This window comes from Peromyscus leucopus, chromosome 1 (assembly GCF_004664715.2).
Source record: "Peromyscus leucopus breed LL Stock chromosome 1, UCI_PerLeu_2.1, whole genome shotgun sequence".
NCBI classification, from domain to species: domain Eukaryota; kingdom Metazoa; phylum Chordata; class Mammalia; order Rodentia; family Cricetidae; genus Peromyscus; species Peromyscus leucopus.
In genome coordinates, this window is record NC_051063.1 from 2,734,517 (window position 1) to 2,747,628 (window position 13,112).

The window sequence follows — 13,112 nt, forward strand, 5'->3', positions numbered from 1 at the left end:
TTTTGGGTTATATCATTCCATTCTTTTCTGACTTCTGAGACATCCTGTGATCTTTGGTTGGTTCAGTTTATTTTTCTCTACTGACTTCAAATTTTTCTCTTTGCCATTAGATTTTGAGATTATAATTGGGCTTTCAGTTGCCAAGTGTCCTGCTGTGGATGCCTTTGGAGCTATGTTAGTTGAACTTCCATTGAACTTACTCTCTCTGGATGTCCATTTCCTTCTCCTCACACCGAGGAGAAGTTTACTCATTCTTTCTTCAGATAAATTTTCAGTCCTTCCCTTTTTGTTTTCTGGAACTTTCTTACTGAACACGTTGGTCTGGGAGATGGTGTCTCACAAGTCTACCTGGGTAATTTCAAGTAGACCTGTGTTGAGTCAATTCTTCTCAAGTCTGTGTTTAGCTTCTGCTCCAGTTTCCACCCCTGTGGCTGTGATTGGACGCTGGCCAGTGGAACTTGACTGAGGGAGAGGTTTACTTGGCTTAAAGGTTCCAGTCCACCATTGAGAGAAGACAGGGCAGGATTCAAGGCAGGAACCTGGAGGCAGGGACATGAGCAGAGACCATTGGGGAGGGCTGCTTCCTGGCTTTCCCATCTTGCTTCCTTAGACAGCCGAGGCCACCTGTCCAGGATGGCACCACCCACAGTGGGCTGGGCACCCCCATATTAATCATTCATCAAGGAAATACCCCAGCAGACTCACCCACTCAGCTGAGGTTCTCTCTCCCCAAATGACTCGTTTGACTCAAGTTGACAAAACCTAACCAGCGCATCCTCACTGATGAACTTCTCCATTCAATTAGTATTTCCTAAATTTCTATTAATTCCTTATTATTTTGTTAATATTTTCCTTTTTGCTGATGAATTCCCTGAACACTGAACACATGTGAGCTATTTATTTTTAATAACATATCAGGTGATTCAGATACCTCTGTTTCTTCAGCATCCATTTTTAGGGATGTGTAGTGTGTACCTTTGACTGGGGTCTGTTTCCTTGTTTCTTTCTGTGCCTTAGAACTTCATGTTGGGCTCAGTACAGTGGAGAAAACAGCCACCTTCCTCCATCTTGACAGGCAGCCTTCAGATAGGAAATAACCTTCAGGCAGCCAGGCTAGAAATCCCGAGGGTATTTCATGCCTTCTCCTGTGGATGCCTCTCCTGTGTAGTTGGAAGTTTCTCCTGTATCCCACCTGGTCCCACAGCTGTTTACCCAAGTAAACACATAGAGGCCAATATTACTTAACAAACTGTATGGCCTAATGGCTCAGGTGTCTCGCTAGCTAGCTCTTACGACTTAACCCATTTCTACTAATCTATATATTGCCATGTGGCCATGGTGTTACCGGTCTGCTGGCATCTTGCAGCTCCTTGGGTGGCAGGCTGGTGTCTCCCCTCACTCTCCTTTCTTTCTCCCATTTCTTCAGTTTGAATGTCCTGCTTAGCCTTATTCTGCCACACTATTGGCCAAATAGCTTAATTTATCGACCATTCAGAGCAGCACATATTCACAGCATACAGAAAGACATCCCACAGCACTTCCCCTTTTCTGTCTAATCAAAAAAAGGTTTTAACTTTAACATAGTAAAATTACATATAATAGAATAGTTATCAAGCAAGAATTACAGTTACAATATCTAGTCTATTTGTATTTTGCAAAATTAAAGAAAATATTCTATCATCTATCCTATTTTTGTGAGTCTAAAGTTTCATATCTAATTTATCTTTTATCATCACCAAGGAAAATTATTATTATAACTATCTAGTCTTTCACTATATCACAGATCCCAGAAGGATATAACATTACCTAAGTAAACAGGAAGTACATTGCAAGCAACTTCCATAATTCTAGAAATGACAGAGATATCTGGCTGCTGGAACAGTCATCCAAAGTTTCTCTGTAATGTTGGGGCATCCATCTTCAGCCTACAGGCCTAGAGTCTCTGGCATAGCTTTTAGTGAAGCAGGAAATTTTAAAGACTGTTCCGCCCATTCTGGCAAAGTTTGTCAGTCGCTTCTCCCTGTGTCACGTAGAATGTCTGGACGTTTCTTCTGTGAAGCAGGAACCTGAAGGACCATCTTGCCTTGCAAAGTTCAGTGGTCACCTTCCTATGGGTCCTGCATGTCCAGTTTATACAGTATCCTGTCAAACGGTTGAGACAAGGGCACTTTTTTGCCCAGTGGCTAACTTTTGCCACAAAGAAAGCAAACTCCATTAATGGGTTTCTTCAATGTCCATCATCCTCTTTGAAGTAATTAGTGCTGCCAAAAGCAGATGTGTCTCATTTTCTAGAAAAGTCTAAGTTCTTAAAACATTTTAAATGTCATATTCTGTAGGTCTTTGAAGTGTTTGAAGATTACTTACTGAATGGAAATATATCTATGTATACCTAGAAAACTTAACTAAGATGACTAAGTTTGATTATTATAGATTACTAATTATTAATTTGTATTTCTTAATTATACATTACAACTTTAAATGAGTTGCCTAAGCATAATACCTTAAACAAGAGTAGAAATATATATACAGTATAACAAAATTAACTTTGAATTTGTATCAATAAACTAAAATCCATAGCAATGTAAAATATTTCAAACAAGTTGTTGCTCTTAAAAGTAGATTCAATAAGCTACCCTTTCATCCTGCCATACCTATATCCCCTTTTCTTCTTTAGAAAGAGATTGCATTTATAATCAACCCCCTTTAAAAGAAAATAAACATTTATAAACAATATTTTGGGAATTTGGTCATAGCTTCTCAAACTACTTCCTGATGGTTGGAGGCACTGGCAATCTTATGGGGATCCTGAGAAAATTAAGAATTATAGTTAAATCTGTAGTAGTCTGTGAGGTTGTATTGATCTTTCAGGGGAGTCTTGGTTGATTAAACTATATTAGCCTGGACGCAATCAATACAATCTCATCTTCTGTGGAAAAAAAAGCAGAACCTCTTTTCCAAAGCAACATATCTTTAGACACAAATTTTGGAGTCAAGATACCTTTAAAATATACATATTGGTTTAACTGAGTAGCCTTTACAATTAAATTCTCTCTCCAGTTAAAAATCACAAAGATAACATAATAATCTGCAGTATCCTGATTCTTTGTGTAATTTTCATCTTTAGGTGACTTAATTTTTAATTTTATTTCTTTATATATCTGTCTACATTCTTTTTTCTCTCTTTTAAGCCTATGTACATTTTTACACATACTGTAAGCCATTTAGAGTTTTATTCCATCTGAATCTTATTGTGAATCTGCAATCATTTTTTGACCATTGATTTAAACTGCAGTGTGGCTAGGACTGAAGCGGCAGCCCTGGCTACTGGCTCTGCCCACCTCAGCTTCCCACCATGGGGGAGGTACACCTTCTGCCAAAGCAACTCAGGGAAGCAGTGGGTCTATGCTTCCAACAAGTGGCATGTATCCCAGAAACACCCCCACTACCGTCGCCACCTTTTTTTTTTTTCCTCTGTACTAGCAAAAGCTAAATCCACCATACAGTGTGCTGCATTGCTTGGAGACACCTCTGTGTACAGCGGTATGAATCTGTCATGTTGTAGGTCAAGCCACACACTGTGGCGTCTCTGTATCAAGGCTCGCCTGAGAAATACAACTAAGAAGCTGGTTTTGGCTTCATTTTAGAACCCTTTTAAAAAGCTTTCTCAGGTTTTGGGTGGAAATTCTTGCTATTACATTGGGTGCCAAAATGTAGCCAGAAGTTCCTCCTGTGTCCCGCCCAATCCTGCAGCTGCTGGGACCCAAGTAAATACATAGAGGCTTATATTATTTACAAACTGTATGGCCTAATGGCTCAGGCTTCTCACTAGCTAATTCTTACAACTTAACTCAACCCATTTCTATTAGTCTATATATTGCCACATGATTGTGGCATTACCGGTCTGCTGGCATCTTGCTGCTCCATGAGCAGTGGGCTGCCATCTCCCCTCACTCTCCTTTCTTCTCCTGTCTCTTCAGTTAGAATGTCTCGCCTAACCTTATTCTGCCTCACCATTGGTCAAATAGCTTTATTTATCAACCAATCAGAACAGCCATATTCACAGTGTTCAGAAAAACATCCCACAGCATTCCAGTGAACTTGTATATGCAAATTCTAGCCTGAGAAGTACTCAACTTTTCAGGAGCCTGTAACTGTTCATGTTTGTTAGTATCTAACTGCTACATCGAAGGTGCTTTGAAATGGATTAGCCACCCCATTCTCCTGTTCTTGCTTTCAGTGGTCTTTCAACTCTTAAGGGAGAGGAGTTGGCAAGACATCAGCAGTCAGCCCCCCCCCCCCCCCTGTTTCTCTCATAGAAGCTCATAGAAGTCTAAATGTCACATCCTTGTTACAGTCTCCTTCTTGCTCATGGGGAAGCAGGTGCTGGTCGGTTTTTTTTTTTGTTTGTTTGTTTGTTTGTTTGTTTTTCTTTTTCTTTTTTTCCCAGTTACCCTCTGCTGAGCTTGTGGAAAAGGATATGGTGAAGAAATACCTTGAACTTTGCTGCTAGCCTCAGTGTGGATGGGTTCTGCACTCTTCTGAGATCCGGGAGGCTTTGCCTAACTTCTTGATTTCTGGAAAATGGGGTTGACTTGTAATTTGTGGCCCTGGTGTTTTGTGGGAGGAAAGGGGCCACAGGGCTTCGCTATTTATTGCTTGACTCTCAACAGCAGCTCACAATATCTGTTCTGTTTCCTTAAGAAGTGGTTTTATAGGTGACTGGGAATCTTTCCTGCATGCAAATATGCTTCAGTAGCTTTGAAATGAGAGTAAAACTTCCCTCTGAGGAATACAGCATTTACAGATGACCCCAAAATGTCCCTTATGCATTGAGAATCATCTTGGATTTTCCCACCCTAACTTGTAGCTTCACTGAATAGTGAGAAAAAACAAAAACAAAAACAGAAAAACAGAATCAAAAGGCCTGAGTGGAGACCACATCGCAGGACACATGCGCACACAGAGTGGCTTTGCTCTGTCAACTTTTGCTCCACCCACAATGGGAATAATGACACATCGGTTATAATGGGGACTGTATCAGAAAGGAGTGTTCAGAGCCTTAGGAATTTGTAAAGGTTTTGGAAGATTTAAGCTAGAGTTCCTGTAGGAAAGATTGTCAGGATAAACATTATGGCTTCAGGGTTGGTGAGAAGTGTGGAAAACCCTGTTTTGGACTAGATATTAGGATTAGTCATGGTTCTGTGGGCAGGAGGGGATAAGAAGCTGCCATGGAGGAAAAGCTCTTCTTTCTGTGACTCCAAAGGGGAAATGTGACTTACCTGTGATCATAGCCTACAGATGCTCAGGATTCTCGATTTGCTCATAGTCTATAGAGGCTGATGCTGGTTAACCTAGAGAGAGAATTTACTCAGTCTGTGGAGGAACCCAGTGTCTGGTTTGGAGACCTTCCACTGATAATCCATCTAATGACAACGGATTGTCTTTTCCCCCATTTCACAGCTGTGACGAATCGGGTTATTTTTCACTTGTATCTAAAGTCCCAGGCAAGAGTCTCATTCTTGGGTATATAGGGGAGAGGGGGAGGCATGATTGACAGCTGTACTGATAGCATACACAATGGAGAAAGGAAATACACAGCAAGAAATCAGAGTGCTGTTTCTCAAAGAAGTGGGCATAGATTGAAGCAGCCATGCTGGAGGTGCCAGAGTGTGGATACAATCAGAAGGAGCTGGGTTTAAGCCGTTTGATTGGAGGGGGACTTCAGAACTCAGTTGCATGGCTTTACTCCCCAAGCAAGCAAGAGAACAATAGCTTAATTTATGTAGTAATTTTAAAGGGTGTCCTTTATTGTTTAGAGTACATCTAGCTAACACTGTATATCATGTTTACCTCAATCAAAATGATTTAAAACATGAAATGGAATATAAAATGCTAATTGCCCACATTCAAGATAGACCTACTTTTTCTTTTCTTTTTTTTTTTTTTCTTCTTCACGCTTTTGTTGAATCATTGTGGTATATTATTCATTTCTATCTTAGGAATAAATATATTAGTTTATGCATGCATGCATACTTCCATACTCTTTCTTGTTCATGCATATATTAAAAAGACTACATCCAGTCAGCGTTACTCTGTACATTTATTTGTGTGTTGTGTTTTTCTGCTACATGCCAAAGGAAAGTGACTGTAGGAATTTGATTGCATAAGTGTAAAGGGGTGAGAGATGTTGGTCCCTTTCAAACTGTTTGCTATGCACAACCCTCTAAGAAAGTGAGGTCAGCAGATGCAGGGTGCTGGCGGGGTTGGGTTATCCTGGAATGGGGTGCAGATATGATGCACAAGAATCAGTGTCAAAGGTTGTGGGCAGTCCTTGCCAAATAAATTGGTTCCTATCTCAAGGCCTTTGAACAGGCTTTTTCTCTTGTCCTGCCTGCTTGGGCTCAGCCATCCATGAGAGCCATTCCACCAGGTGTTTGGGTCTCTGTTTCAACACTTTCTTCTCAAAAAAAGTGCTTCTTTAACCCCTTATAAAGAATAGTAGATGAAACACTGGGTGGTTCAGGGTGAATTCCTCCCACCCCAGGTCTCTAGACCTAGGGCAGAGCTGTGTGTGTCTTCCAGAGCCCTCCAGGTAACCCACCCCAACACCCTCCTCATCTATGAGCTGCTGGAGCATATAAAGGGACTGGGAATGCAGATGCAAAGCTATAGACTCTCCATGACACAGGGCAACAATAGAACATTCAAGAGGAGTCCCAGTGAGGACCCAGTATCGATAGTGTAGTAGAAGACAGAGGCCTTGAACCAGACTCATTGCAGTAAACACTTACAGGTAACGATGTATGGACTAAAGGGTATACTATGTGACTCACTCTGACATACTACAGCTTCCATGATGAGATTTCATTTATTTGTTTGTTTGTGTGTTGGGTTTTTTGTTTGTTTTTACTTTTAAATTTTGTTTTGGGCGGAGGTTGCAAGGGCAGAGAGCAGAAGCTAGGGATGGAGAGATGAATGGGATTGGGATATATGATGTGAAATCAGCAAAGAATCAATAAAAACTTTAAAAAAAAAAAGAATAGTAGAAGTTTCCTGAGCACAAAACACATCCTTCCAATCAGCAGCACATGTCTTCAGAGCATATTTTTATCCTTAAGAGCTGGTATGTTTATTTATGGGAAATTAAGCTCCAGGAAGGTAGTAATGTAGCCTGCCACCAAAATTTGACTCAGAATAAATGCTAAGAACTAAAAAAGAATGAATGGATAGTAAATAAGCCAAAATTTAGATAGTATGGTGTATGGATGCGCGCAAGGGAGATGCTCAGGGATGGACCATGTTTCTTTTCCAACTAAACCGAGTGGTGCCTTCCTTGATACTGTTATATGCTGAAAAAAAATATTTTATCTAACAACCAATACACAGAGCCTATACTACACATGCAGTTCATTCAATGGAGAACCCAATTAATGTGAAAATTTTTTTCTGCTGCAAAAGAGTAAAATCCATACCTGCTGAGACTCTTAAAGGACTGTGCTGAGGTTTGAATGTGAAATGTCACCCCTTGGTCTGCAGCTGGTGGTGTAATTTGGGAAGGTTATGAAGCATTTAGAAGGTGGCACCTTGCTGGAAGAAGTTCATCACTTGGGGTGGGCTTTGGAGTTTGACAGACTAGCCATACTTCCTGTTCTTTCTCTGATTTTGGACTGCCAAAGCAATGTTGTGGGTTGGCCTAATGCTCCTTCATCCCTATCTTGCCAACAGGAGAAAGTATCCCTTCTAGAACCATAAGCCAAAATAAGCCTTTTCTTCATTAAATTGCTTCTGTCTGGGTATTTTGTCATAGCAGCAAAAAGGAAACTAATACAGACTGCAAAGAAAGTCAAATTGAAGGTTAATGGAATGAGTCACATCACTAGTATAGGCTCTGCTGTCAATCTTCTTTGAGGTCACTTAATTGCTCTGTGACAGTAACCTTGGCTGTTTAGGAATAGGTCTGAAGCTCCAATTTCAAATAGTAGTTATATCAAATAAGACTCTGAGACCTTATCAAAACCCATCTTTGCTGCAAAAAACTAAATCATCCAATGCAAATATTTTGTTTGTAGAAGGGACAGCAGTTCATCCATTCTGCCTCAGTGTTGCCTTTTGTAGAATAAAATCAAAAATAAATACATGTTCAAAAGTCTCACGTGACATAAAGGTATCTGTGGACGGTAGACATCATAGTCTTTAGCATGTGTGTTGAGCAGGGGCCTGTCATGAATTTGTCTAGACTGCAACTCTTTTGAAAGCAAAGCATCTATGTATGTGGGTGAGTGTGTACGTGGGAGTGTGTACATGCTCAGTAAAGTGTGACTGTAAGCTTGGCATACACAAGTGCTTTGGAAACCAGTTGTCCTTTGTCATGTGCAGTCTTGACCCTGGCTGCCCTGTGAACACTCCCTCTCCACCCTGGAGCAGTAAGCGGGGGTGTCACCTCGCTTATTACCAAAACCAATTTCCAGAATGGGTAATTGTGTTCTGACTCATGCAATTCCCCTGCATTTCCTGGCTGTTTCCAGTGACTTATGTCTTCCTCTTGGCCCCTTAATGGATATGTAATGAAGCAACATATTTCAAAGTCATGGCTGTGTTTCAGACTTCCCTTAAGTAATGTCTCAGTGGAGGACCAGCCTAAAGCCTGGCACATGCATGCCCTACCTGGGTCCCCAAGGCAAGAAGCCGTGTTAACAAGACAAATACTTTCAAGCTCGAGGTGACTTCTGGAGGCTGACGCTTTCAATTGTTATTCAGTGTTTCAGAAGAGATAACTTCTGCCAGTTTTAGCCACAAACTTGGTTGTATGATTTTAATCTTTTTTAGCCTCAGTTTCTACCTCTGAAAAGTGCTGATGATACTAACATCCATCTCCAGGACGTTTATGACCACCCAACAGCCATACTATCTGGAAATGCTAAGCCCAGAATGTGGCTTATGGTGAGGTTCAGTATGTGCTGCCTCATGGTCTGGTCATTTTTCTTTGATGCCCTCCATCAGGAAGCCATTGCCAAGTGACTCAAGTCTCTTTGGGAGCTGGAGAGACAGGCATTATAACAGCAGACAATTAGTTATTGCTTCAAGTCCCATGTATGGCAGCTTAGGGAAGGGAATAATGAACTCATGTGGAGGTCAAGGCAGTCTTCCCAGGGGAAGTGGACTTCCAAGATAAATCTGTGGGTGTTTAGTCTTTTGCTCATGGAGTCCATGTATTGAGTGACTTCTTGCCAGAGGACAAGATCTCCATCATAAAACCCTCAATAGGGGCAGTGAGGGAATGAAGAAATTGCACACAAACAGACAGTGTGGGATCAGGTGGTTGTGGGGCAGCCCAGGCCTCATTCTGTCTATTAGCCACAGCACTGGGGGGAAAGAGGGGTTGGTCTGAAAGTCTAGGTAGGGGAGCAGTCTCAGGCTGTAAACATCTGGGAGGAGGAAGCTGCAGTTGCTAGTCTGCACACAATGGTCACTCCTTCATGAACACTCTTACTGGAACCCTGAGAACTGTGGCAACCCCGGGAGCCTGGCCCATATGGGGAACTGACTTTGCAAATGTCCTATGTGTCTGAGACCTTGGAGTTCTGGGCATGGTTGTACCATGTCAACCGTATACATTCACTGGGCACTTCGCACACTTAGGTCTTCCTCAACTCCCTCCAGACAAGCTCTGTGTTAGACCTGGGAAACAATGAGGAACATAAAGCAGTGCCTGCCATGTATAACTGACTCACCTCAGGAAGATAAGAACCAAACCAATCACTCATGTAGCCAGCTGTGGAGAGCCAAGAGAGAAGTCATGGAAGTTACGTATTGTATAGCTTGGGAAAGTTTAAATATTGGGGTGGTGTTTCCAGGAGGGAATCAATGAGTAAATGAGATCTAAATTAAGATTTGGGAGTGACTGGGGGGCAAGGGGTGGAGAGGAATGGGGGCTCTGAGTCTTGAAAGCCGCATGGTTTGTTCTCACACAGAACAGAGTCCAGTTTGGCTGGGCCACAGAAAGCTTGGTGATATGGTGGAGAGTTAGCTGTCAAGGAGACACAGGGGGCTGTGGTGGTCATTTGCACACAAGGATTTGGGTTTTCATGCCAAGTGTAATTGGAAATCTTGGAAGTATTAAGTTTCCTGCATAAAAAATGCCAGAATCAGACCTCGAGGGTGCAAAGACAACACGCTGTTTGCACAGTGAATTCCTACGGTTTAATATGGAAACAAATAAATAATTATAGAAAGATGTCCGTGGCTTAGATTGGGTTCTGACACAAAAATACACACACACACACACACACACACACACACACACACACACACACCCCAAATCAGCACTTGTATGTACTGAGTGCCAAGGGGTTATTGCAGATAGAGGATAAGCCATGTCCTGCAGAGTCCCTGGAGATGCTGATATGGCAAGCCTCTGAGGAGCACTGTGTGGCATTTCATGCTGGTAAATTTGCATTTATACTATAAGAAGGGCCACTGGAGGTTAAGAAGCCGGGAAATGAAATGATCAGATTAATGTGCCCATGGAGGGTGTTTATTTTTCTTCCTGGGTATTTCTTAAGTCAGGCATTTATTGAATTTAGGGTAATGGATGGGAGAGGTGGTCCAGCATCACTGCAGGCCAAGATTGATAGGAGGCTTATTCTTTTGTATAACATTTAAGGGGGTGTTAAGGGGAGTTTAAGCTTGCCACTGTGAAAGGCTTATTTATCTTGTAAATAAATACTTACCAGGAAGCCATGTAAGCCTTCCTCCTGGCAGGCCCCTCCAGTATGACAGGACCTCATCCCAGCAGAACTTCCCTCGTGGAAGTGCCATGAGCTAGCATCCTCTACAGCAGGGGAGGGATTTACGTGAGTGCTAGTAGCTAAGACTGTGGGAAAGGGAGGGGTGCCATGTATAATGGGACAACTTTGTTATTGATGTGAATGGGGAGGTACTGTGCAGTGTTCTCATACCCTAAAACTGAGACCCATAATCACTGAGTTTGTGGTGGAGTCTCTGAGTTGTGATGTAGGGCTTGACTATTGAACATGGGGATGATTTTTGAGATCCGAGACCCTTCCCCTTTGATAATTTATTGATGGATTGGACCACCTTCCCCTTCCTCCCGTCCTCCTCATTCATGCTTAGCCTTCATATCTGCAGATCTTTTCTGTGAAGCTAGATTTATGGACGATGAGCTCATAGTACTCTGGGTCTCATCTCTGGGGATGTAGGTGGGAAGTGTTCATGCAGAGCATGTGACCAGACTTCCAAATCTTGATTTTTCAGGTTACAGAACTCAACAATGTGAAAAATGTAGCCCGATTGCCAAAGAGCACCAAGAAACATGCTATAGGGATTTATTTCAATGATGACACCTCGAAGACCTTTGCTTGTGAATCAGGTTTGTTTGAGGCTACTGGAGCAGGGGTCTTTGGCCTTTGGTGTATGTATGTGTATATAATGTATCTTTTTTTTTTTTTGCCATTTCCTCAGATCTTGAGGCAGATGAGTGGTGCAAAGTTCTCCAGATGGAGTGTGTGGGGACCAGAATCAATGACATAAGCCTCGGAGAGCCTGACTTGTTGGCTACTGGGGTGGAACGAGAGCAGAGTGGTACGTGTGCAAAGTCCTCTCTTATAAACTGGTTTGCTCTCTTGTAATAAAACATAAGGCATCTTCATTATATGCAATTGTGAGTTATAAAAATGTATGAAGGGAGTTATAATAACAATCAATATTAATATTTGTATCAAATGTTTTTCTCAAAAGTTCTGTGATGTATAATAGAAAAGTATCCACATTAATAGTTTCAGTCAGAAATTTTGAGGACCACACTGTGTGTCCACTGGATGGAAGGTGATTTATGAATATTCAACTGTTACATTTGCACAGGCGCCCCTCCCACAGGTGCTAGGACTCTCCCCATTTTATAGATGGGGAAAGCCAAAACCTCAGAGACCTAACCATCTTGCTGCAAATGTAGTAAGTAGTTAGTGTTTGAATCCAGACTATGATCATGGGTCTCCATTTACAATGCATGGACTTTAAAGTGTGATGATTTCCCCCTTGTCTTTTTACTTAAAATATGTTTGAACACTTTCCAATGTTTTTAATAGAATTTAATCCCCTTGAATATTTCATCAAGTATAAACCTACTTAAAAATCTGTGATGAAAAAAATTCAACCCTTGAGCCAACTCAGCTCAACACACCATCTAGGAATAAATCCTTAAAAATAATAATGACCAAAATATTCATGAACATTTTAGCAAAAATCAATGTGTATTCATAGTGCGAGCCTGGAAGAATTGCTCCATCTTCAAATAGCTGAACCTAGTGACTGAGGAGATTGGAATCCAGGGTTCTGCTTCAAAGCCTGACTTGATCTATGAGCACTTGTCAGAGTGGAGGGGGCATTGGGTCACCTGGATTGATGGCAGACATGCCAGAGGTGGAATTGCACTGGCACTCTCAGTGAACACTCTAGCTGTTAGTTAAAACTCTTCTCCCTCTCAGCGGAGCTGTGTCTTCATGACACATTTACAGTCTTCGCCCACGTTGAATGCACTGTACCTACCATGGTACATCACTACACAACTATTGTTGATCAGGGCCTGGAAATGCTGACCAGTGCAGAGAACCTCTAGTCAGGTTGGGAACTGCAGTTACAGAAGGGTGAAGCCATTTACCAAGGCCATTCACCCCACCCCAGACCTTCCTTCTGTATTTCATTCTGGCAGAGGGGAGATAGCCAGAGCCTTGGGGATAGAGCCCTGGTCATTGAAAGCATGGCAAGGGTTGATTGCTATTATCCTTTAGAGTGTCTGGGTCAGCACTTAGCTTTCACACATTTGTATTTGTGGCGTAGTAGAAACTCATAGTGCTGAAATTCAAATTAAGAACGATGCCTAAGGTTTCCTTTTTACCACCAGCTTCATGTGCTTGGGTTTTCTCTTATTACAGGTTCTTATAAATCTCCACTATTTATTTGAAAGTACTTTATAATCTTATTTCGTAGGAGTTCACATAAGTGCAGTTGTTAAAATGGTTCTCACCAAATGCATGCTAGGCAAGTGCTCTACCACTGACCTCTCTCCCCAGCCCCCAAGAATTTATTTTTATCGC

General features: G+C 41.8%; 1 protein-coding gene across 1 annotated transcript in view; it reads left to right on the forward strand.

Moving 5' to 3' along the window:
* Positions 1-13,112, forward strand: part of Dok5 (docking protein 5) — a 153,996-nt gene that overhangs the window by 90,674 nt on the left and 50,210 nt on the right. Inside the window, exons 3-4 of the mRNA XM_028885104.2 lie at positions 11,275-11,389; positions 11,482-11,601. Of these exons, the coding sequence (XP_028740937.1) occupies positions 11,275-11,389; positions 11,482-11,601 (235 nt within the window). The remainder of the gene's footprint in view (positions 1-11,274; positions 11,390-11,481; positions 11,602-13,112) is intronic.